Source organism: Panicum virgatum, chromosome 2K, assembly GCF_016808335.1.
Source record: "Panicum virgatum strain AP13 chromosome 2K, P.virgatum_v5, whole genome shotgun sequence".
In the NCBI taxonomy this organism is placed as follows: domain Eukaryota; kingdom Viridiplantae; phylum Streptophyta; class Magnoliopsida; order Poales; family Poaceae; genus Panicum; species Panicum virgatum.
Window position 1 is genome coordinate 44709672 of NC_053137.1, and position 25232 is coordinate 44734903.

Below are 25232 nucleotides of genomic sequence, written 5' to 3' on the forward strand. Positions count from 1 at the left end.
AAGAGCAGTGGGCCGAATTTTGAAACAATACGGAGATCATCTTGATTAGTGTGAACAAATACAGGGTATCTCGTCTTCATGATTATCAAGAGAATATTCTAGAATATCATAACTTGATTAGTGTTGAATTGAATGCTCCTGCTGATGAAGTAAAGGCCCAAGGCACAACAAACCAAGTCTAAATTTTCTATAGTACCCGTCACATCGAATTTTTTGACACATGTATGGAGCATTAAATGCAGTTAAATAAAATAACTAATTACACAGTCTAACTGATTAGCACGAGATAAATCTTTTAAGCCTAATTAGTCCATGATTGGACATTATTTGTCAACAACGAAATGTGCTACAGTAACAAAACCTAGACTTTTTTCGTGAACTAAACACAGCCTTAGTATCACCGGCCTTGATACGTTTGTTCATGCCTAAGCCATTTTTATTCACGGCCTTGTCGGTAAGAACACTTCTATTCACGGCCTTGATACGTTTGTTCATGCCTAAGCCATTTTTCGCACTTTGAAGATTAGTTTGTTCGGGGTGTTAAACTATTCTTTATTTATTTCATAGAGAAAAAAGTTGTTGAAACGAATTCTCTGCTTGGGAACCACAAGTAGTTTCACACATGAACAGGATGAATTTCGGGTAAAAGTTTTCTAGAATTTTTTCTAAAGAACTGTACAAATATTTTAGTTCTACCCTGCAATGTTCTATAATATTACGAAGAAGATAAAAAGTCTTAGAGATAAAATTTTCTGTGAACGTTTTTTATGATTTAATCATGTGACAGTGGTAAAGAATTGAATAAACCGCACAAATGTGATGTCATAATGCAATTGGTGTAGTCAATCTCGTTTGCAATTTGGACCTGAAAAAACAACGGTTCAAGTCAAACACAGAAACAGTAGGAGAAGGAGCTTGTTTTGTAGCTGAAGTGGGACTTTATTCTTTCTTTTTGCGAGGCGCTGGAGCGACACAGCTCGCCCGTTGTTGCTTCCTGCAGCACTCCTTTTTTTTAGGGGGCCCTGCAGCTCTCATATATCCATCCTCATGGCCGCATTTGTGTTTGGCCCATGCAAAGACAAAAACGGGAACGGACTGGGCCGCACTGGGCCATTCATGCAGACAGCTGCGTTTTTTATTTTTATATTTTCCAAAATCGTTTTTTACATAAATATATTTTCGGTTTCATAATTTACAGATTTCTACCCCTACCGCCCGGCTGCGGGGCGGCCGGCCCCCTGCCGCCCCTGCCGGGCGGTAGGGATCTTAATGTAAATAAAATTTTTTTTAATCGCATTTTGGCTCCTGGAGGAGCCTGCCGCCCGGCAGGTACCCGCCGCCTGGCAGGGGGGCGACAGGCCCCTCCCGCAGGTCCATCAGTGCGGCAGTGCGGCATTAGATGTGGTTTTAAATATTTTGGATAGAAATAAAAACCGTTAGTAAAGTAGATGAATATGAAAAGTATAACTTAGCAATTCATACACATACGCAACTGAGAATGAAATAGGTGATGCATGCGAACGAAATAAGTATAACATGACGACATGTTCATAACAAAAATACAGAAACAACTAGAAGCACCTCCTAACCACCCCGGCCATGTCGACCTCTTTTACGCTGTGCGTGGACGTGGTCTGTAGGGTATGTGTGTCGGTCTGGAGGCTCTATGTTTCTACCTGGACGTCTGGTGGCCACAGGTGTCTGGAAGGTAGGATCGGCCTGCTGGTTAGGTCTAGAAAATAACCGACTCCAGTCTTCGAAGTTCGCCTCCAAGATATCTTGCGTGGCCCCTATACAGTAGCAATTAAGATATCTTAATCATCTTCTTATAAGTCATCTATTTAGGTACATATTCATCATACGTATTTGTTGGTGGTGGATACGAAGAAGGACGCATATCAGGAAGCTGGTGGTGCGATCCTTTAAACCGTTCAAATTATTTAAAATATTCATAGAAATAAGAAGAATATGATAAATTCGGGTTACGGATTAGGTATTTACCTTGCGTTCCTTCTGCTGTCACCATAGGGTAATACGAAGAAGGTCCCGCATCATATAAGTGTTGTGATCCTATATGTAAATGTAAAAAGAATTAGACTTCGTACCAAAATTAATTGAAATTAAGATATGTACTATATGTTTACCGAAATGTCGTGGTGGTGCCTGTGTTGGTTGAAATGACATCCCTGCAGCTGGTGCCATGGTACTAAACTGGGTCCCTCCGTGAGGTTGATAAGGTGGGTGTCCATCACCTGTATGGACTGAGAATTAATTGTTGTTATCAAAGTAGGAAGTCAGTAAGTATCCTCACGTACCTGGATAATGCTGTTGAGACCAATAAGGTGCTGGGGAAGGCTGCTGCTGTGTGGGACCACAAGGAAACGAGGTCGAGGCTTGAGACGAACCGTAGGAGTCCTCGTACGATGTCCGGCTACCAAAGGCTTCAAGCATGGAATGAGCTCTTTGTGAAACTCGGGTCCAGGCCGACTCTTGCTCATTCATATCCATCATAGATCCCGCTCGAATCCTCATCAAATTCGCCCTGGCATCTACGTCCATCAACCTGCACATTTCAAACTGCATGCAAGAAAAAGAAAGACATTAACACTCTAATTCAAAGTATTTGAAAAGCGATGATAACTTTGACTCACCGCCCCAGCTAATGCCTCATCCCTATGTCGTGCATAGCCATCCTGTGGGTCAACAGGAATCAACTCCGCTGGTGGGATCCAAAGTAGAACGATCAAAGATAAGTATATTATGTAGGAAACGTATACGAAACAAACATATTCTCAGAAACATAATCCGACGACATATCACCTGGGCACCCATCGTGGGTCAACAGGAATCAACTCCGCTGGTGGACGTGGACGCAACACGTTAAGTTTCACGCGCTGAACCACTGTAAGGAAGGACCGGTGCGACGAGTCTATGACTCGGTCAAGTAGAGCTGGCGTATCTTCGGCCATACCTAACACAAAAAATATAAGTTTTCTGTATTTTCTATAATTTATCTGAAATTTTCATAAACTTTTCTAGCATTTCCTACAATTTTTGTACAATAAATTTTTATAAATAAAATTTTCTAACATTTTCTACAATTTTTTTGCATTTTCTACAATATATCTGAATTTTTCATATACTTTTCTAGCATTTTCTACAATTTCTGAGCTTTTTTTTTTAAAATTTTCTCGCATTAAACGACTAATCAATACCACAAAAATATTTGGTAAACTTAAATGGTTTTTCTAAAAACTAATCCTAATTCTATATAAATTATAATAAAAACAGTAACTAAATCGCTAAAATATCATTACTGCTGTGTACACTAATTATAGAATTAAACATACAAAAAATTTAGAATAAAAAAGTTGAGAAATATTTATTACCTTCAGTTCGGATCCAAAATCCAGCAGGACTTCGCCGCTGCAACTCCCTCCCTCACCCCTCCTCTCCCCCTCCCCCTCTCTGGATGTCGTGGGAAGCAAATGAGGGGGAGGGGGAGCTCAGCCTTTTATATAGAGGGGGGCCCTGCCGCCCGGCTGCCGGCCAACAGGCTCCCCCAGGAGCCAAAATGTGATTAAAAATAAATTTTATTTACATTAAGATCCCTACTACCCGGCAGGGGGCTGGCCGCCCCGCAGCCGGGCAGTAGGGGTACAAATCTGTAAATTATAAAGCTGAAAATATATTTCTGTAAAAAATGATTTTGAAAAATATAAAAAAAAACGCCAGACAGCTAGCATGACGGTGGATACGAGGCGAAGAGGCCCTACGCGTCAGCGACCACGGCGACCCCTCGGCCTTCTTTCCCCAATCTCCAATCTCTTCTCTTAAACACGATTCCGGTGTCATTCCCTGGCCTGTCCGCGCGCCACGTCACCCTAAAAACGAACGGCCGTCGGATCGGCGATCGAACGGCCACGGAAATGCCTCCCTCCCCGGCTGCGACGCCCCTCCCCATCTCCCTCCCTGGAGCCGCACAGCCCCGCCGCCCCGGCCGCGACGCCCCTCCCCTCCTCCCTCCTCGGAGCCGTGGAGCTATGCGTCGCGGACGGGCCTCGCTGCGGCCAGCTTCCGGCAAAGGCACGCGACCGGCGACCGCGCGGAGCAAGGGCGGACGACGGCGCGGGGCCTCGCGCGGGCGGCGCCGCGGCCTCGAGCTCGACCATGGCGGGGCGCGGCGGCGGAGGCCCTCGCGCAGCGTCCGGGGGCCGCCGAGCGCGCTGCGGGCGAGCGGCCGCGCGTCGGGCAGCGAGTGCGCTGCAGCCGGCGCGTGGCAGCTCGGTCCCCTTCCGAACGGAGGTCGGCGTCCTTCGCTGCGTTGACCCCTCTCCCCTTCCTCACTCGATCTGTTTCCTAGTGGAGGTCGACGTCCCCGACGCGACCGGCCTGGAGTTCTCCGCTACGGAGCAGTGCATCTACGGTAGGTGGATTTGGCTCAGGTAGGATTCATATTGGTTGGATTTCGATCTCTCTTCCCGCTCCCTGCTCAGCTTGAAGATCTCTACTACATGGAATGGAGATTGCTGCAGAGAAAACTTGGATCAGCCACATGGTCGAGGTGCTCGTCGGACATAACGGCGGCTCCTGATGCCGCATTAACAGCAGGGGCAAAAGAAGAGGCGACCACGCAGGTCCGTGCTGGGGCGGTGGCGCCGTCGGGTGGCGTCGTGCCACCGTCCTAGCGCGGCCGCATGGCCGGGGCGGCCGGCGACCGGCGTCACCCGTGTTGGGGAGGCCACGGCCGCGGCGTGTTACCTCTTCCTCTCCGTTGCCCCGGCTCAGCTCAGCGACCGGATCTGGTGAGCCCTCACCCTCTTCTTCTCCTCCTCTGTTCCATGGCTGCTCCCGTAGGCTCTCCATCCCACCGTGTTCCCCTTCGTGCAGATGACTGACCGCTGCTGCTGTGCTGCAGTACTACTATTTGCTTACATGGCTGTATTCTTTTCAGCAAGCCTTTTCCTTTGTTAGTACATGTATCTAAAGTGTTCTTCCATTTTCTAGGTTGTCGTATTCAGAGATGCTGCAGTCCTTATGCTTAATTATGTTCATGAAATTAGACTGCATGGTTTTAAGTTGGAGTACATCTACTTCGAAATTAGCATGCATATTTGACTGAATGGTAAGCTGGACTACAACTATTTCAAAATTAAGATGCATATTTGACTCAATGGGGAGGTACATCCTTAAGAGATGTAATAGCATGGGCCACAGCAGTTGCAATTTCCAAAATCAGTTAAGATTCCAGTATTTTAGTACATGTATCTAAAGTGTTCTTTCATTTTTTTTAGGTTGTTATATTCAGAGATGCTGTAGTTCTTATACTGAATTGTGTTCATGACATTCGAGCACAAGGTTTTAAGTTGGACTACAGCTATTGCAAAAATAAGATGCATATTTGACTGAATGCTAAGTTGGAGTACAGCTATTTGGAAATTAAGATGCATATTTGACTCAATGGAGACGTACATCCTGAAGATATGTAATAGCATGGGCCACATCATTTGCAATTTCCATGCTCAGTTTAAATTCAAACATTTTACCATTTATAGTTGCATATAGCTATCCTCATGTAAAGGTATACTTCCTTTATCTGTTTTGCCCTCTTTCTTTTTGGACATGTTGATTCTTGAACTTTCTTGGATAACATAGTAATAACTAGATATTGGGAATTAAATTGGACGTCAATTGTGATTATGCTTACATATTTAAGAAGCAAATCTTTGTAAGCCCATTGATTCATAGACATTCAATTATGCTTGTTGGTGGACTATAATAAATCTGGATGAACTGGTAAACATAATGCGATGCCCTTCAGCTGCGCTTACAACTTTTCATTCATATGCGTAAGTTGAAGTGTACTTTTACTACTGTTTTTCATGTTTTGATTACCTAAATGTTCAACCAAGATATTTTTTGGAAATCATTAAATGACCCTAGATTGAATAATGTTGCATTCACAATATGATTATCTTGATTCATGATTGCTTACCAAGTTTACTTCACAACGTCTACTAATTTCCATCCAATGAGCAAATAACTAGGGTTATTGGGCAGTTAATTAAAGTTTCAGAGGTGTCAACATCATACGGTTAAATTGGATTGGAGAACTAATAAACTTTCAGGGTTGTCCTGGATTTATTTTTTCAGAACCTTCCATGTGTATGACTGCTGCTGTATCGCTATCGTTGCTATTGCTATTCTTCTATCTTCATATAAACCATTTTACTTAAATAGTGTAGCTGTTGTACTTGTATATGATTCAATACCAGAGCATCAGCTGGTCATAGTTCTTTTTTTAGCCATAAAGAAACTTACAAATATGGGAGATTGTTTGCTTCTAATTTTCATGTATTCTCATGCATACCATTTGCTTATTGAAATGGATTACTGCAGTTTACATTGCCAGATGAACTATACATCTAAAAAAAGACCATTATTCATAATATAATGATGAGTAAATTCCATGGAGTGGCTGACGACGGGAGTTCAATTTCACTTAATATTACTAGGCATATGAACTCTTAGTTTTACATGCAATTATTTTCAATCACCTCCTTTTCTCAGTTACACAGCCTTTTAAATTTGCAAAACATAGCTTGCGCTAATACTAACATACGGCATACACTAGACCAGCTCAAACTGGCGCACCAACGTCAGCAACCATGGCGACCCCTCGGCCTTCTTTCCCCAATCCCCAATGAACCCCGATCCGCCGCCGGCAGGGCAAAGGCGGTGCCCGGTGAAATTGCGAAATCCGGCGCGACCGCCCATTGCGCCTTATGTGCGGCACGCCTCACAGTTCCCTTGCTCCCTCCGGCACCCCTCCAGCCTGACGCCCGGACCTCCCGGCCTCCTGCATCTCCTGCAATCTTGCTTCCTCAAGTACTACCTCCGCTCCTCTTCTTGCAGTTTTCCTTTCAGAAATGTTCTTGTGTGCCCCTGTGTCTGCAATGTGCTTGTGTCGTCGTGTAGGTGTAGTCTGTGCTATGTTCTGCAATTCCGCGTTTCTGCTACAGCTAGTACGTCAATGTAATTTTGTGAATTTGTAATCTGCTTCTATATGATCTGTTCTCCTAGACATAGATTGCTACAGGCAACTGGTACCTATGAATCTTATTTCACTACATTGTGTATAGGGCCAATCTCTGCTCTAAAAATATCTGGAAAGCCTAAGGACTCGTGCTGCCAGAGCTGTCATGGGATGCTAGAAACCGGTGATCACATTTTTGTGGCCTGTCCACGAGCTGGAACTGCATTGGGATCAAGCTGACAGAAGGTGATTGATGTCAGCTGTGGCACATTGGCACGAATCTGGATCTTCCTACTTCAGCCAGACTGGGCATGATCTTACTGTCGGAATGCCTGGAATGTGCTAATCTCTTATGCCTGGGATGACTCTAGAGACAGTCCTCTGTGCAAGAACAGAGATGCAGATCAATGGAGGTGCCAATACAAGCAGGAAAAGATTAAAATCTTTTCGGATCAATGCTGACTCTAGAGACAGTTCATCCTATCATTATTTGGCAAACAGTGCCCGAGCCAGAGGGTTGCAACGCCCTGCAAGATCGTCGAGAGCAGCTAAGAAATTTGTGGACGTCGCATCACAGAAAAGGCATTGTTTCTCTATTTGCAGTATTAACTTGGGGAATTTGAAAAGAAAGGAATGCGCTGCAGGGAATGTACAGAGGTCATGAGGCTGCTCCAGAAGATCAAAACCGAGACTGAGCTTTGGTTTAGTGTAGGGGCGACAAACCAAGGTTGTTTAGAGAGCGAGTAGTCACCTAGCCTCTCCTCCTCCCTTTGGTGGTATCTCTAGTGTAATGTACGACATTGACTGAGGGCGCTGCAGCGCGTTGTATTCTTGTAACTCTTTCTTCTATCTTAATACAAAGATGTGCAATTCTTTTACATATTTGATTAAAAAAAGGTGCACGCATGGCAGGGTTGCAAAAGTGATATGGTATTGGATATCTGAAATTGTTGGTCTGCAGATTGGAAACAGCTTTAGAGTTGTGGCTACCATGGGATTTGTCAATATGTGCTCATCGACTGGCTATCCTGTGGAGTATATTGAAAACTGTACTAAGATGGTGTTTTATTCTAAACTCCCTCCATTCCTAAATGCACCCTCTCTTCCTCCACACCTGTAATCTCCTCCCTAGTATGCTAGGTATCTATCCTATGTACTGTTTTTTTTTGTTGAAACAAAAAAGGCGGTAATGCTCTTTGTGGGTGCATTACAAGTCTACTGACAGCAAGCAGGGCGTAATGGTGGACAAACATGATTTTTAGCAGTAAGAGAACCTAATTTTCAACAATAAGAGAACATGATTTTCAGCAGGAACAGAACACTTGCCACTAGATTTAGTAAAAGCTATACACACACGTTCTAGTTATGAGCTATTGTAACATCATCATCAAGATCTCTCCACACACGCGTTCAGTTATCAATGATGAGCAACCCCAACATCTCATGGAGTTATAATTGACTACTTCTCGCTTTTAGCAACCGTAGCATCGTCATCGAGGAGGCTTGTTACCTCGGCGATGAGGAGGGCAAGGAACGCCTAGAGCTGCTCCCAATCGTCTCTCGTCGTTGCGTCTGTCTCCTCGACCACGGCCTCGTTCGCAGCGTCCGACCTGGCCGACCTGGTGTTTGTGTCGTCCGTCTCGTCGGCCCCGGTCTCGTCCATCATATTTGACCTGGCCGACCTGGTGTCCGTGGTGTTCATTTTACCCTCCAACTCGAATAGATGGTGGGCGAGGGCGACGGCCTTGGTGGAGAAGGTGTCATCCGCTCCCATGGCATGCTTGAGTAGGTTGTGGTGGTAGATACTGACGGCAGCGAGTAGCGAGATGTCATCGTCGGGGTATTCAGCGAGCGTAGGTAGAAGCACCTTCTCGAGTACCTCAAGCACCCCGACCGCTCGCTCCATCCTTAGAAGACGTCAGGTACTTAGGATTTCCCAACGCTTGTCGCCTTCCTTGGCCATTTCACCACCGTGATGCTACTTGCATCTCTCTCTCTACTGGAATGTAACTGACAAATGGGCCCAAAGAAATATGTCCCTCCGATCATAAACCTTACCATTTTTTTACTCGGTTGATCCACCCAAGCCATATCTCCCAGCGATCTTCCCCTTCCTATCTTATCCCTTTGTTCTGTACTCTTGTTCATCTTCCTCCTCTGCCACCTTGGGCTTGCTACCAATCGCCTCTTCCAAATGATGCACCAGCATTTTTCCCTTCCTGCCTCTATCTCTTCCATGACCTCTCTGTCGCTCTCCCCTTCCTGAGCAGTAGCCACTAGGCTCTCCATGATGCCTTGGCCCGCCCACAATGTCGTCTAGCATAATCGTGTAGCTGAGAGTGGGGATGAGTGTGTTGTCGAGTGTGGGGATCGACATGTTGTTGAGGAGCGCGGCGACGTGAGGTCTGAGATTGGAGTCGTCGGCCTCGTCCTTCGCGCGAGAGGCGACCTCCATGTATGCTCATAAGTGGTCGCAGAGGATCTCTGCGTTGACAGCAAACTCGCCACCGGAGGCCTTGGCGCGGTAGGGGAGACTGTCAATGTACCTCCTGAGCATTCCATTGATGACGATTGTGTAGGAGTAGTGTTTAAAATATCGGGCTGAGACATTTAGCGGATATTGTTTGTAAAGGCTAAGAAATATTATAGCGACTAACCCATTTAGCGGTTTGTGTTTAGAAAGTAGTGTGATACCACTTCTTCCGTGGACCATATACCCACACTACACTAAGAAGACATTCACCTACACACTAATATGAGAAATAAACTCTATATGGGAACTCGACTCTTTATTCACCATAACTTAGTACAATATAATACTCTTGCACTCTTTATTTAGCTACACTACCATGACACTACTGTACTACATGACAGCATTGGCAGTTTCTACTTAACTCCTCTTATGCCATGGTATGGCAAGATAGGAGGGGAGCACTCCTATTTATAGATCTTCATGGCTCATATGGTTTTGTTGTGTCCATCTTCTACACACTTCCCTACAAAATATCTAACTCTAGAATTTTTCTCATACTTATTTAACCGGTATCTAATTTTTAGAATATTTCATATTTCATCATGAAGCATACTCTCTAATCTTCTAGAAGCTTCTAATAATTATGCATTTCTACTTCAACACCATACATAAATCTATAAGTAATTTTGCATATAAACATGAAAAAAAATTATATACTAAAGTACGTCTTGGGTTTCATTTCATCGTTACATCGTTGACGAAATACTAAATTTTATAAATGATGAAGTCCAATACTAAACTAATAATAAATAAAGACTAACTATGTGGTTTAACTAGCTTAATAACTCTTATAGCAAGATATAGCCGGCTATTATTAGAGAATTTAGCCTTTTAGAGATAAAAGATGGATATCTTAGATTTTTCCTCCCTTAAAAGCTAGCCGGCTATTTAAAGAGTCTACCCCTGGCCTAAATCCCCTCCCTTTTTCATGGCCACATATCTTTATGGCTAAGGAGTGAAAAATCTTTCTCCTGTTACACATATCAAATGTTTCATTTCATTTAGAAAAAACCACCTCTTTCTCCAAAATAATATCTTTGTCATTTGATCCAGGAGCCTTCCGTTAGATAGGAATAACTTTGCTAAATACTAAGAACTCTCAGATAGAGTATTAGAATGAAAAGACCATTAATTATAGTGAAAACTTCAATTTACACCCTCGACTATTGCAACAGTTCGATTTTCAATCTTCAACTACAAAACCAGACAACATAAACCATCCAACTGTCGAAACCGGACAAATTTGGCACTTTGGGTGGTTTGCATTTTTTAGAAAAATAAAATCTAATAAGTTCTAAAAAAAATCAAAACTGATTCATTTTAAATAAGAAAAATATGAAACTAGTATCCAAATTTTTCTAAAAATGTAACCTATCTATTATTGTTTCATTTGAATCTTAGTTATTAAAAAATAATAGACATAACTACAAGCAACCAAATATTATGAAGATAAAAAAATTGAATCTGAATAGCTGACAAGTATTGTGACAATAGATATGTTACATTTTTAGAAAACATTTGATACCTGTTTCGTAATTTTTTTTGGGTTTTGTAATTTTTTTATTTAAAATGAATTTTTAGTTCAAAGTTGAATAATTTTAATTCTCAAAAAATTGGAAATCACCTTGAAAACTGTTCGAACCGTCAGGCGCGTCTCCTCGAGGTATTTACAGCGAGCAAAGCATGATGGAATGACTCGGTGGAATCGTACGCCGCAAGACATCCCACGGGACGGGACGCCGCAGCTCGGTGTGGTCGCAAATCCAATCGGACGCGCGAGCGTTGGCTGTGATCCGGGCGCTGGATTTCCGACGAACCGTGCCGGCCGCGCGGACGCACGCCCACGCCACGTGTGATGCATTCCTTAGTTTGGGCCTTGTTTAGTTGCGTAAAGATTTGGGTGTAAAATACTGTAGCACTTTCGTTTGTATTTGATAATTATTGTCCCGCCATGGGTTAACTAGGCTCAAAAGATTTGTCTCGCAAATTACAATCTAACTGTGTAATTAGTTATTTTATTTAGCTACATTTAATACTTCATGCATGCGTTGAAACATTCGATGTGATGGGGAATCTTGTAAAGTTTTGGAATTTTGAAGGGAACTAAACAGGGCCTTGTTTCCTTTCTTTCTCCACGTGAAACCGTAAACCAAGGCACCAAATAAATGCAGCAGCAGCCGGCGCAAGTGGTGTTGCCGTGCTGAAGCACAAACTCTCGTACAGTACCACGGTGACCTCGGCAACCAGGCCGCTGATCTGAGCATCTTTTTTTTATTAGATTTTTTGTTCCTTAATACTTTATAACTTTTTTAAATATTTTTACACAACTTATGAACATAAGTTTTGTTTTCATATAACGTGTGGATACAACTTGTGTTTTTTTTGCATAACTTAAGAACAGGAGTCTATGTGGCTAATCTTTTAGTCCAATTTATGCACATAATTTTTGTGTCATGCAATTTATGCAAATATTTTTGTGCTTTTGTGCATAACTTATGAATAGATTGTTTATATGTAAATTTATGTTTTATAGTTTTTAATAAATAATGTATATATTTTTTCCTTTTTGTAGTTGTTTTTGAATAATTTATCTTTACATATATTTTTGTATAATTTATGTTGACAAATTTTGGTTTTATATTTTTGTTTATATATATATTTTGTTTGGAATGATGAAAGAGAACGGGGGGCACTACGTGCATGGACGTTCACCTGGGTGGATAGTGTCAAGTGTGCTTTTGGTCCTTTGGGAATTGGGAGTCGGACACTCGGACGGGTCTGCAGTGCCGCAGGCAGTGGCAAGTCAGGCTCACGAGTGTGCGGACCGTGGAGAGTGGAGCCGATAATGATGGGGTTTGTCGGATCGATCGCCAGGATAGCTGCTGGCACGCGCGCAAATTAGAAAGACCTGGCCTGCCCAAGTTCTAATTCACGCAAAGGAGAAGCTGTACCAGCGGTTACCGAAGGTCGCCGCCGCCCGCTGACGAAGAATTCTGGCAGCAGTTCCTCCGCGACGACGTCCACGTGGCGATGGCCGAACACGAGCGGTTAGTGGATCGCGCCATGCGGGCGTGCCTGAGGCCGGCGGAAGAGGGAGGGATCACGGCGGTGGTCAGCGCAGTGATCACCGTCTACCGGTCGCGGCTCTCAACCTCTAGCGGTGGTGGCGATCGAGCCAAGTGCGTGCCACTGTGGTTGGCGACCCGAGCCGCGAGTACGTCGAGCGGCTGCACGGCGGATACCAATCGCCGCGTGGACGGACGCAAGGTGCCGGTGCTCCGGTGGCTGCGGTGGAACTCCTGTGGCAGCCACGCTGCCGCACCCTCTTCGTCGACGGCGGCGCGCCGGTCGACATGACATGGGACTGGGAGTGGGACCTGCACGGCTGCCTCTTCCATGCAGGGGCTGCAAACTTCCCACAGCAACATCGATTCCATCAAAAGGCAAAAAAAGAAAAAGAAAAAAAAACATCTCAGACTGCTGAGGATGCTGCACTTTCCAGTCAGATTGTCCATCAGAGAGTAATAAATTACCGTCAGTTAAACATTTCATCAGGCTGCATCTGGATTACGTAGTCTCCAAAGGTTCTTTGTGATGGGATTTATGATCCAATCATTTGCAGTGATAGATAGCATTTTACAAAATTTTCCCTCTGGGGCAAATCAGAGTGATCAAGGGGCTACCCTGGAAAGTTTACTATAACCTCCTCCAACTTCACACGCAAAATTTGGTGCTAGAAGGATTTATTCTAGTTTCCGGGATGAAAATTTGGTGCCACAAGGAATTTTTTCTCGTTTCCCGTTAGCAACACATGATGGACGATTCTCTTGGTACCTTGCGGTGTGGTGATGGCAAGGTAGAATCAGTGGAAGTCAGGCTGGCCAGTGGATGTCAGGCAGCGGTGCCACATCCTGCTATTAGGGTTTACATGCTTTGGCGCTGTGATGACCTCTGGAATGGGAAGGTAGACGTAGTGTGTATTGCAAACACCTGATGTGATGCCACTGAACCCGGCAAAGGCTTCATGTACCTAAAAGAACATTCGTACAATTTTCTTACAGTCCAACTAATTAAGATGGATAAAAACTTTACTCTTACATTCAAATGAGCACTAGCAGATGATGAAAGAAATCAACTTACAGCATTTTGCCCAAGCACGGTGCAGAGAATAGCATCAGATGCATTTGCCCGGCAGGCCCGAACCATATATGTTGGATCAATGTATTTTAGATCAGCTGGAACACCAATGTCCTTGAAATGCTTCTTGATCTGCAAGGTGAAACCAATGCTATTGAATAATTTGTAAGAGGGAAAACTGTTTAGAATGGAACACAAAGCTAACAACCATATGGAAGAAAGAGTTCAGCAATCTTCGCATTGATCTGCCAGTTGAAACAAGTTACGCTTGCACTTTATAGAAAATTAGAGGTTTTATCTACTGATTTTCCATATGTATTTGGTATGCATAGCGAAAACAGAGTTATATAAACTACATACTGGCCATGAAAAAACAACTGATGCTATCTTAACTACTGTTTGCACTTTATAAATCTGGTAAGACTGGTATCAGACCTATATTGTTGGTATGTTCCCCAAATATGAAACTTGAGCAGAATAAAAAATTCAAAATTAATCACATGCATATGGTTAACATCAAGAAAAAGAACATGATCGTGGCACGCACACCAGGCTTAAGAGTAAAACTTCAATCAGGATTCTCTGAAAACCGGAGGTCCACACAACCACACCCCTAACAAGTAATAAACCTAACTCACCACCCACAGTGCTGTACTGCAACACGCACAGTGGTTGTAGGATAGGCTTAGGCTCCATTTTTTGAAAGTTTTTATCATAGTTTAATGTGATACATTTTCACTGTCACTTTTGCATGAATCCCTGGCACGAGGTGCAACCTCCGTCTGGGGACCAGATCACAACCAACCCTTATACTGACTTTTAATATACTAGATGCAAATGTATGCGTAAGGAGTTTCAGACGCGGATACCTTCTGTTGCATGTGGACACCAAAGTCACTAAGTATCACATTTCCTGAAGCATCAGTTGCATTTGATTTTTGCAGTAAATCCTGGAAGAAGAGTCAAAGAAATACATTCCTCAAATCTCATAATTCATACGTGTACCCTTCAGTCACCAAAGTTTTTGAAGTAGAAACCAATAACGCCAACTTACCTGCCCCGCACCTTCAGCGACACAAATCACGCAAAATCCCTTTGTATTAAGTAAATGCTCAAGGTGTTGCAAGACACCATGTTCTCCGTCAAGTGTGAAAGATACCTTCATTCATATTGTAATCTTTTGTCGGTAGATGTGAAGCAAAGCCAAATTTTCATCATAGGGTTCAGTGTTTACAGACCTCAGGGATTAGGCAAACATCAATCTGTCCACTGGAAAGAGAAGCATGCATGGCTATGAACCCACTGCTTCTTCCCATTAGTTTGACTAACCCAATTCCATGGTACGCACTACGTGCCTAGAGACAGAGGGAAGATGTTATGGTTGGACGTGTATACGAGAGGAAGAAGAGTGGCTAGAGCAGTTAGGCATCCAGCCACGTCCTGGAAGTTCAGTTAGCATGTGTGTGTGTGTGTTTGAATTTCGTAATTCCGTCAGTTATGTAATGTACTCTACATCTATGGTAATCGCGAATAGAAGAGGTTACGCTAGAGATCAGTTTGATCTCAGGCGCCCCCTTGCGTCTCCCTCTGTTCCCCTGCATCTTCCCCACGCTCCTCTGTAGTCACGCCCGCACGGTCGCCAGCCGTCAGGACGGCGTCCGCTCCACGCCGCCGCCGGGATCCTCGTTCCCGGCCGCCGGTGTCCCACTCCTACGCCCTGAGGGGCCAACGCCCTGACATTTTGGTATCAGACGTCTCCTCGATGTCTGGGACCGCCGCTTTCCCATCCGTAACCGCCGCCGCCGCGCATTCTTCCGCACTCGCCATCACTTCCGCCTCCGGCGCTGCGCTGCCGATGTCCACCGCTTCCACCGCCGCCCACCACCAACCTCCATTACCCCCACCGCCTCCAGACCAATCCGTCTCAACGGCATCGGCTTCCGAGAGTTCCTCTGCTCTGAACACCCTCACATCCGCCATTTATGGCCTTCAGCGGCAGATGAACCAATTCGCCACTCGCCTCGCCACCGTGGAGGGCAGGTCGTCGGGAGTCGCCGCCGATTCCTCGCTGAACATGCGCGGCATCGCCCAGACCGCTCCGCCACAACCGCCGCCAGGGTACCCATCCCTCGGCATGCCGGGGTACGGCGGAATTCCACCTCTGCAGCCTTCACCGTCGGTCATCATCCATACCGACGCCCCACACCGGCCAATTCCCATCACTCAAATCCCGTTTCCCCACTCTCCATCCCAAATTCCAACCTTCCAACAACCGCCACAAGATCATCTCGATGACCATGATGATGGCGCTGCCGTTCCGCGCTATCACAAATTGTCCTTTCCAGTCTTCGACGGCAAGGAAGATCCAATTGGCTGGCTCAATCGCAGCGACCACTTCTTCCGTGCGCAGCGAACTCGTAAAGCCGACAAGGTGTGGCTGGCATCCTTCCACATGACCGGCGTCGCGCAACATTGGTTCTACATGCTGGAACGCGACACAGGCGACATCCACGCCATCACTTGGCCTATGTTCAAGTCTTTGTGCCAGCAGCGCTTTGGACCACCTCTCGGCACCAATCATCTCGCCGAGCTTGCGTGTCTGCCATTCCGTGGTTCTGTCTCTGACTACCAAGAGTCGTTCCAAACGCGATTGGCACACGCGGGTCCTCTGTCCGCGGAACAACAGGTCCAGCTTTTCACTGGGGGACTACCGCAGCCGCTCCGCACTGACGTCGAGCTGCAAGCTCCCCAAGATCTGCAGCGCGCCATGGCGTTGGCGTGCGCGTTCGAACGACGCTCGTCTGCACTTTCGTCATCTACCTTCAGCCGCACGTCAAGACTGCCACCTCGCACTACTGCACTTTCTTCTACTCCAACAGCAGTCACGACGCCCACTTCTGCGGCAGGTTCAGTCACCTCTCCAGCCCCACCCCGGCCGCTTTGTCGTCTCACACCATCCGAGATGACCGAGCGCTGGCAGCAAGGACTTTGCTACAATTGCGATGAGCAATATACCCGCGGCCACAAGTGCCCCCGGCTGTTTTACTTGGAGGTGACAGATGCTGAAGAAGATGACACTGAGGAGTCAACAGAACAGCAGCAACACGAGGAGCAGCCTCCACTCATCTCTCTGCACGCCATTGCAGGTCTCACAACAAATGACACAATGCGCATCCGTGTGCAAATTGGAGACCGTATACTCACAACACTCCTGGACTCTGGATCCACTTCCAATTTCATCAACAAAGATGTGGCTAATGAAATTGGCCTTCATTTTCATGACAGCATGGGTGCTAGTGTCATAGTGGCCAATGGGGACCGAGTCAGATGTCAAGGCCTAGCTCGTGATGTAGCAACCAGAATTGGCTCTGATTTCTTCTCCGTGGAATGCTACGCAATCCCCCTGGATGGTTTCGACATGGTGCTTGGCATAGCATTCCTCAAGCACTTGGGTCCAATTCTTTGGGATTTTGATGAGCTGTGCATGTCCTTTTGGCATCGTGGCCATAAAGTGCTGTGGAGAGGCATTGGATCCCCGCAAAGAGAATTGCCTCCGGTGAATCGGCTTTATTCCCTCAGCGACACAGCACGTCCATTACTTGAGCCGCTTCTGGATTCTTTCACAGATGTTTTTGAGCCGCCTACTGGTTTACCACCAACCCGGGAATGTGATCACCGCATCCATCTTCTTCCAAACACTACACCAGTGGCCGTCAGACCCTATCGCTACCCACATCTTCAAAAAGATGAATTAGAGCAGCAGTGTAACACAATGCTTGAACAAGGGATCATTCGGCCCAGCAATTCTCCCTTCTCGGCTCCTGTACTATTGGTGAAGAAACAAGATGGCACATGGCGCTTTTGCATGGATTATAGAGCTCTGAATGAAAAAACAGTCAAGGATAAGTTTCCCATACCCATTGTAGAAGAATTAATTGATGAATTACAAGGAGCCCGCTTCTTTACAAAGTTAGATCTTCGGGCAGGGTACCATCAAGTACGTGTACATCCTGATGATATTGCCAAGACTGCGTTTCGCACTCACCATGGCCATTTTGAATTCTTGGTAATGCCCTTTGGTCTAACAAATGCACCAGCCACCTTTCAAAGTCTTATGAACTCAGTTTTGCACCAATTCCTCCGCAAGTGTGTGTTGGTTTTCTTCGATGACATACTAATCTACAGCAGTTCTTGGTCTGAACATTTGATGCACCTGTGGGCTGTGTTCTCTGTCCTACGTGAGCACAAATTACAAGTCAAAAGGTCAAAGTGTTCCTTTGCTACTTCATCTGTCCACTACCTGGGCCATGAAATTTCTGCAGAAGGTGTTGCAATGGATGTTGACAAGATTAAAGCAGTTCAGTCCAGGCCCCAACCCACTTCTGCAAGAGCACTGAGAGGATTTCTAGGCCTTGCTGGCTACTACCGCCGTTTCATCAAAAACTATGGCATCATAGCTGCTCCTCTCACAAACCTGCTCAAGAAGAATGGATTTATATGGTCTGACACAGCAGCCAACTCATTTCATAATCTCAAGAATGCATTGTCATCAGCACCTGTTCTCCACCTTCCCAATTTCTCCAAACCATTTGTGGTCGACTGTGATGCATCGGGGTCGGGCTTTGGTGCTGTCCTTCACCAAAATGAAGGGCCATTGGCATTTTATAGCAGACCATTTGCAGTTCGCCACCTCAAAATAGCAGCATATGAGCGGGAACTAATAGGACTTGTTCAAGCAGTTCGCCACTGGAGGCCATATTTGTGGGGACGCAAATTCACTATCAGGACAGATCATTATGCACTCAAATTTATGCTAGACCAACGTCTATCAACTGTCCCTCAACATCAGTGGGTCAGCAAGCTATTTGACTTCGATTTCTCTGTCGAATATAGACCGGGGTACCTCAACATAGTGGCTGATGCACTCTCCAGGCAACATGATCAGCAACTATGCGTGCTGTCCAGCCCTTCTTTTCAGTTATTTGAGGAACTTCGCACTGAAATAAATGAGAGCCCACATCTCCAAACTCTCAGAGATAACATTACAGACCTTCGTGGTGATAATTGGCATTCTGATCAGGGCCTAATTCTCAAAGGATCAAGGGTATATGTTCACCCACAGTCAGCTTGCTTATCTACAGTACTAGAACTGGCACACACAGCAGCTCATGAGGGCATACAAAAGACCTTGCAGCACCTGAGAAAGGATTTCATTGTCGATCGTGACAGGGCAACAGTCCGTGATTTTGTACAATCATGCACAACATGCCAGCGAAACAAGACTGAAGCCCTTCACCCAGCTGGTCTATTGCAACCCCTGGAGGTACCAGATCAAGTATGGGCTGACATCTCTATTGATTTCATTGAGGGCCTACCCAAAGTTAATGGCAAGAGTGTGATCCTGACAGTGGTCGACAGGTTCTCCAAGTTCGCCCATTTTATTGCATTGGGTCACCCATATACTGCTGCAACAGTTGCACGTGCCTTCTTCAATGACATAGTCCGTTTACATGGTTTCCCTAAATCCATTGTCAGTGACAGAGACCCTGTATTCACAGGACATGTTTGGCAAGACCTTTTCAAACAAGCTGGCGTCAAATTAAAGATGAGCACAGCCTTCCATCCTCAGACTGATGGACAGTCCGAAGCAGTCAACAAAACAATTGTCATGTACCTCAGATGCATCACTGGTGATCGCCCTCGAGCGTGGCTTGATTGGCTACCATGGGCTGAATATGTTTATAATACAGCATATCACTCAGCGCTACGCACTTCTCCCTTCCATGTTGTTTATGGCCGGCCTGCACCTGAACTAGTTCCATACAAGGCATCCTCAGCCAGAACAACAACAGTTGACACACTACTACAGGAAAGGGACACCTTTCTCGCTGATGTCCATGATCGCCTTCTTCAAGCTCAAGAGCATGCCAAGAAACACTATGATGCTAATCATCGGCCACTGACATTCAGCGTCAATGATTGGGTATGGCTGCGCATCCTCAATCGGCACACTCGTTCACTGGAGCCAACAGCTCGTGGAAAGCTTGGCCCTCGCTACGCAGGACCATTCCAAATCAGTGAACGCATTGGAGACGTTGCCTATCGCCTGCGCCTACCTGCAGCAGCTCACATCCATGATGTCTTTCATGTTGGAGTCCTAAAGCCATTTCATGGGACACCTCCATCTACTACTCAGCCATTGCCACCTCTCCACCATGGCCGTATGCTACAACAGCCAGAGAAGGTTCTCAAGTCACAGCTGCGCCGAGGCATTTGGCATGTCCTCATACAATGGCAGGCTCCAAACTCAGAAGCAACGTGGGAAGCTGTTCCAGACTTCAAGCAATCCTACCCCGACTTCCAGCTCGAGGACGAGCTGTTTCCGGAGGAGGGGAGAGATGTTATGGTTGGACGTGTATACGAGAGGAGGAAGAGTGGCTAGAGCAGTTAGGCATCCAGCCACGTCCTGGAAGTTCAGTTAGCATGTGTGTGTGTGTGTTTGAATTTCGTAATTCCGTCAGTTATGTAATATACTCTACATCTATGGTAATCGCGAATAGAAGAGGTTACGCTAGAGATCAGTTTGATCTCAGGCGCCCCCTTGCGTCTCCCTCTGTTCCCCTGCATCTTCCCCACGCTCTGCAGTCACGCCCGCACGGTCGCCGGCCGTCAGGACGGCGTCCACTCCACGCCGCCGCCGGGATCCTCGTTCCCGGCCGCCGGTGTCCCACTCCTACGCCCTGAGGGGCCAACGTCCTGACAGAAGAACTCAAGTAAAGCAAGTTCAAACAGTAGGTAGAATCCATATTCATTTGACTATGCATTTTGAAACACACAACTGAGCAATAGAAGCCTACCTCTATATAGGCAGAATTGATAGCACGCTGGGCTTCTTCCACAGCCGTATCAAAACCAAATGTCTTATCCATAAAAAGTATATCATTATCGATTGTCTTTGGAACAGCTACAACTGAAACTTTCAGTTTCCTCTTACGACACTGAGAGCAGAAAAGAAAAAGACAAAAACAAAAATCATGAATGAAATCACATTCTGCAGAACTAGAGATATATGTTTGAGAGTAGACGATTCATTGGAAATTTGGAACTCTTCCTGAAACCTAACCAAGGTAATGCGCAGAATAGAATATAGTTTAGTTTCAGGACTTTGTGAAAAATCACACCCACCACCCACTGGGCCACTGGAATACTTTGTGCACAAGTGACCTCCATGGATGAGAGAAACACACTCCTGTTTTATTTTACTCATACCCATAGTTTTAGGTACAAAATAGGGTTCAATTCAATTTTGTTAACTCTGAAATTCAAGAAGCTTGCTAACTTTTACCTCAGTATTGCAAAAAATACCAAGGTAGTGAAATTAGGTCATATATGGATTTGGCTACTAGGCTGAAGTGAATGAAACTAAATGTAAATACTACAAACATGCCCGAAAATTTCCTTGAAGTATGAAAGGAAGAGTCAGTAGCAACCTCCTCATGAATAGCATTAGCTCCTGCATGGCTACCATTTCCACCAATTACAAAGAGCATATCAATTCTTCTGGCCTACAAACATAAGATGATCACAGAAACAACATTGAAGCTGCAAAACAGAATATAGTGTTTTCCACTTCAGATTAGTTACCTGTATACTATCTACAATCTCACTAGTTTTAGCTCCTCCGCGAGAGACACCAAGGAAACTTCCTCCAGAAAGATTTATGTTTTCCACCAAATCACGTGAAAGCTGAAGGTTTTCACCATAATGATTCAACAGTGTCCTGAACATTAACTCCCTTTAGCACCTAAGGGATAATGGAAAAGCATCCTTACCGGCATTTCTTTTAAGCCTTTCTCAAAAAATCCACGATAACCAAATGGGATTCCAACAATATTCTTCACCCCATAGGTCTCCAAGGTAAATACTATCTGTAAATATAAGTAAAGCATATACAAATACAGTTCTGATTATTCGTGGATCCATAATCTTGTTAACAGTATACGACATTAATTTAAACTACACGCATGCAAAAATGTCCCTTTACCAGATTATTTCTGGGTATGTCAAATAAATACTAAATGCAAGGAAATCATATTGAAAATTTGAATAACTGTCCTAAATTAGATCAATAAAAAATTCTTTAATTATTCAGCATATACTTGAAAGTGTGCTACTCAGGATTCAAATGACATCTACAAGATCAACGGATAGCCATTCACATATACATTCACTAATCAACTTTCATCTGCATTTTGTCTCCCACTTTTCTTGTTAGCTCTGATCAAATGGGTTGTCATAGCCCATGAACATATCTCACTCCTAAAATGGCCAATAATTCTATAACTTTACAATTGTAAATGTGCCACAAATGCCTTGATAGTGCATCATGGATTCTACACAGTGAGAATGAAAACAATGCAATATTACTTGAGCAATGTTAAAAGAATCAAACTCATACCTGTCTAATGACATCATTTAACCCAGGGGAGAGCCCTCCACAGGTAACAATGGCAGCCTTTACTTCTTCAGGTTCATAGTATATCTCCTTACGAGGGCCTGCACGATGAACCCTATGTAAAGCAACAATCATTCTCTCATCCTTTTCTCATTCTTGAAATAAAACTGTTTTCCTAAGCAACTGGACATCTGATGGTATTTTATTAACAGGGGATCTTGAACGTCTAGAAGTGTGAAAGAGATTTTTTTTTGAAACAGGAAGTGTGAAAAAGAAGAGAAAACAAAGAAACAAGAAAATAAACACTGTACAATTAGCAGGACCAAAGAACAAGAATGTAGAGACTGTCAATTGTTCTCTATCAGGTATAGACATGATATGATAAAAGGTGAACAGTGACGTAAGTTGGCAACACAGAGCATTTCATGGAAACATTCATACTTTTGCATAAAAAGGCGAATCAGCCCCCTAGAAAGAAGAAAAATAACCAATGTGCTGCATGAGATCATACCAGTGTTCCACCCAGCTACAATCAGGATCAATGCACTCAGCTCCAGCAGAATTAGGAGACACATACTTTATCACCTAAATAAACACATTACGGTAAGCGATAGTTTCACTAGTAGAAAAAACAAAGCCTCTTCTCGAGACCATGCCTTGTTTTATGTACTCATCTGTAAGTGATGAACAAGTTATACGCCATGTCATATGTGCTCGATATTGACCTTTAAAAGTGCTCGGTCATCCTTATTAACATAACCATTCCGCATATCAGTTGACGAGACATCACCATCACCCAGGGGAGTTCTGTTAGAATAAACGATGGATTTCTTGAAGTATGAGATCCAGCTATCCTGTTCAGATGCTTAAACCAGCTATTATGTCAAACAAAGAAATAGCGGGAATGAACCTATCTTTCTTCAGAGAGAATGTAGTGGTCCTGGGCTCCAAATCATATATGTCAGTAATGTGTGGCAAACTAAAACGCCTATCCCAGTCTTCCTGATACTTTTGCTTCCAAGAAGGATCACTGAAATCTAGGTCTAACTTCCCAGAAATAGCTTTAACACGCAGCAGCACAGGTCTTTTTCTGAACCTTCGCTCGCTTAAGGAGGTGAAACCATACTGACATTGGTCCCTTGTTGGATGCCACCACTGTTGCTGTGTAACAAAACTACTACTCGCTTTAAACGCAGCGGTCATCCCAGATAAGGACATGAAGCTTACAGTTTGCTTGCCCACTAATCTGCAGCAGAAATTCAGTGAGTTGAATGTTAATTGATGCTAACAGTCCTATAGAAAAATGATGGTCACATTTCATATGAGTGATGGGTAGTAACCCAAATAAGAACAATAAGGGCCACAGCCAAAGCACCTAGTATCTGAGACTCTGAGTATCTTAACACAGAACACCATTACGCATTACCTGAAGGCTAAATACACTGGCAGTTCGGCAAAACTCAAAAAATTCAGTACTAGTGATGAAGCTAAAGCTGGCATGGCCGCATTGGGATCGAGCTCACAGCCCATCTATGTTCATAACAACCTAACCATGGGCACTCGCAGGGGCTGGAGCAAACAAAAGTCAACATGACACAAGCAAAAGTGCATTACATTGGAGCCAGAGGTGGACCCAGTATAGGACATGGTCAGATCCGAATACGTTGGGGGTTTGGGCGTTCGATTTCGCAGCAGGAAAGGAAAGGAAGGGAAGGGAAAGGGCGGGCATACCTTGTCGGCCGGCGGAGCGCACGAGGACGAGCTGGCAAGGCGGCGCCACTCCCCAGTCGTCGCCGCTTGGAAAGAAGGCCGGGAGAAAGGGGGCCGCCGCACGTCGGGAGGCCCACCATTAGGGATGAAAAGGGTCGGTAACAGTCGCGAAAACCACTTAACCGTGCCCGCAACTGTATTTTTTTGTCGGGAATGGAAACGGAAACGGAAAAAACGGACGGAAAAACGAAATCGATATTACGGGATATCGGGAACAGAATCAATCGGTCGGGAGCATGCCGATTACGATCGGGAATCGATAACTCAAAACGGGAAAATACATACAACCGCTTCAAACATTTAACTCGATAAAATAATTACAACTATACATAAATAACATGGAAACAAGACTCGTATAACTAAGAAACACAGGTAAAGTGAATCACGAATTCACAATTCACGTTGTAACACATGCAAACAACAATTCACGTTTCCAACACAGGTAACACAGCCGACTACGACAAATACGGGAATTTCCGCGGGAATTTTCCCGACTGAAAACGGGAACCGTGAAAACGGTCGGGAAAACACCCCAACCGTTCCCGTTCCCGCCCGTTTTCCCGTTTTGTTTTCCCATTTTCCTATTTTTTCCAAAAAACGGTTTACGGTCGGTTTAAACGGTAAACGGAGCCAGTCGGGACGGGATTTTCCCGTCCCATTTTCAACCCTACCCACGAGAAACGCAGCGGGAGTTGTGAGTGGGGACGGACCGACAGAGGAGGGCTTCCAGGTGGCGGGGACGAAGGGAGGAGAGGGGCGAACGGCGCGGGGGTTGGTTGGTGCAGCGGATCCTGGGCCGTTGGATCAGATCGTTTGACGAAGCAGTCCGATGGGCTGGAAAGGCCTAATGGTGTGTGTGGGTCGTTTTGGGCTCGGGGTCCAATTGGATGAGCGCGCATCCGTTTCGGGCCACGACCAACCAAGCGCAGCTCAGATGATTACGCTCGGTATTACCTATCCAGGTCCGAGCTTTCGACTCGGCACGAGCCCTTGTGATTGGAGTAGTACCCGTTACCTGAGGTCGTCGCAGCTGACGTCAGGCCCAGGGCCAGGGGAGACCGACCGGCCCCGTCACCCCCCTTGTGTTTCACGCTTCGCCCGCGGGCTCGCCGCCTCCGATCAGCCAAGTCCAGCGCCAGGAACTTGGGAAGGGGCTCGCCGGCACCGGTGGCCAGTATTACTCCTATAGTAGCAAAGAACAGTCTCACTCTCACACGCGCGGCGACTGCTGACCCGGGCGCACGAAGGCTGCACCTGCACGGCGCGGCCGCGCGGGTGATGACTACCACCAGCGAGCGAGA

At 45.3% G+C, this 25232-nt stretch overlaps 1 protein-coding gene and 1 long non-coding RNA gene across 11 annotated transcripts; one reads left to right on the plus strand and one right to left on the minus strand.

Moving 5' to 3' along the window:
- Positions 1–4390: 4390 nt before the first annotated feature.
- LOC120695636 lies at positions 4391–7918 on the plus strand. Of its 4 annotated transcripts, none has more exons than XR_005683759.1 (4): positions 4391–4445; positions 4526–4805; positions 5008–5581; positions 7143–7918. It is a non-coding gene; the product is annotated as an uncharacterized LOC120695636 (long non-coding RNA). The 4 variants fall into 4 exon arrangements; XR_005683758.1 differs by having other exon boundaries at positions 4536–4805; XR_005683757.1 differs by having other exon boundaries at positions 4407–4805; positions 5008–5125; positions 5295–5581.
- A 5173-nt stretch (positions 7919–13091) lies between these two features.
- Positions 13092–24042, minus strand: LOC120695637 (ATP-dependent 6-phosphofructokinase 5, chloroplastic-like). Of its 7 annotated transcripts, none has more exons than XM_039978831.1 (14): positions 23893–24042; positions 23072–23407; positions 22887–22968; positions 22673–22746; positions 22165–22276; positions 21539–21634; positions 21351–21452; positions 21197–21271; positions 20564–20704; positions 14945–15061; positions 14761–14865; positions 14576–14656; positions 13710–13838; positions 13092–13599 (listed from the first exon to the last, which is right to left on the minus strand). In XM_039978831.1, exons 1-14 carry the CDS (start codon positions 24009–24011, stop codon positions 13432–13434), a joined length of 1737 nt encoding a protein of 578 aa, XP_039834765.1. In that variant the 5' UTR covers positions 24012–24042; the 3' UTR covers positions 13092–13431. The 7 variants fall into 7 exon arrangements, 6 of the variants coding, with proteins under 6 accessions (XP_039834765.1, XP_039834766.1, XP_039834768.1 ...); XM_039978832.1 differs by lacking the exon at positions 23893–24042 and adding an exon at positions 23588–23726; XR_005683760.1 differs by having other exon boundaries at positions 13325–13599; positions 13710–13857.
- Positions 24043–25232: the final 1190 nt, after the last annotated feature.

What these genes read in the sequence shown, in the direction of transcription:
- LOC120695637 (XM_039978831.1), bottom strand. Translation starts at nt 24,011, where the DNA reads ATGGTGGGCCTCCCGACGTGCGGCGGCCCCCTTTCTCCCGGCCTTCTT. An exon ending in TGTAGCTGGGTGGAACACTG is followed by an intron (nt 22,277 to 22,672) that starts GTATGATCTCAT and finishes TGCTTTACATAG; the next exon opens with GGTTCATCGTGCAGGCCCTC. An exon ending in TAAATGATGTCATTAGACAG is followed by an intron (nt 21,635 to 22,164) that starts GTATGAGTTTGA and finishes TTATATTTACAG; the next exon opens with ATAGTATTTACCTTGGAGAC.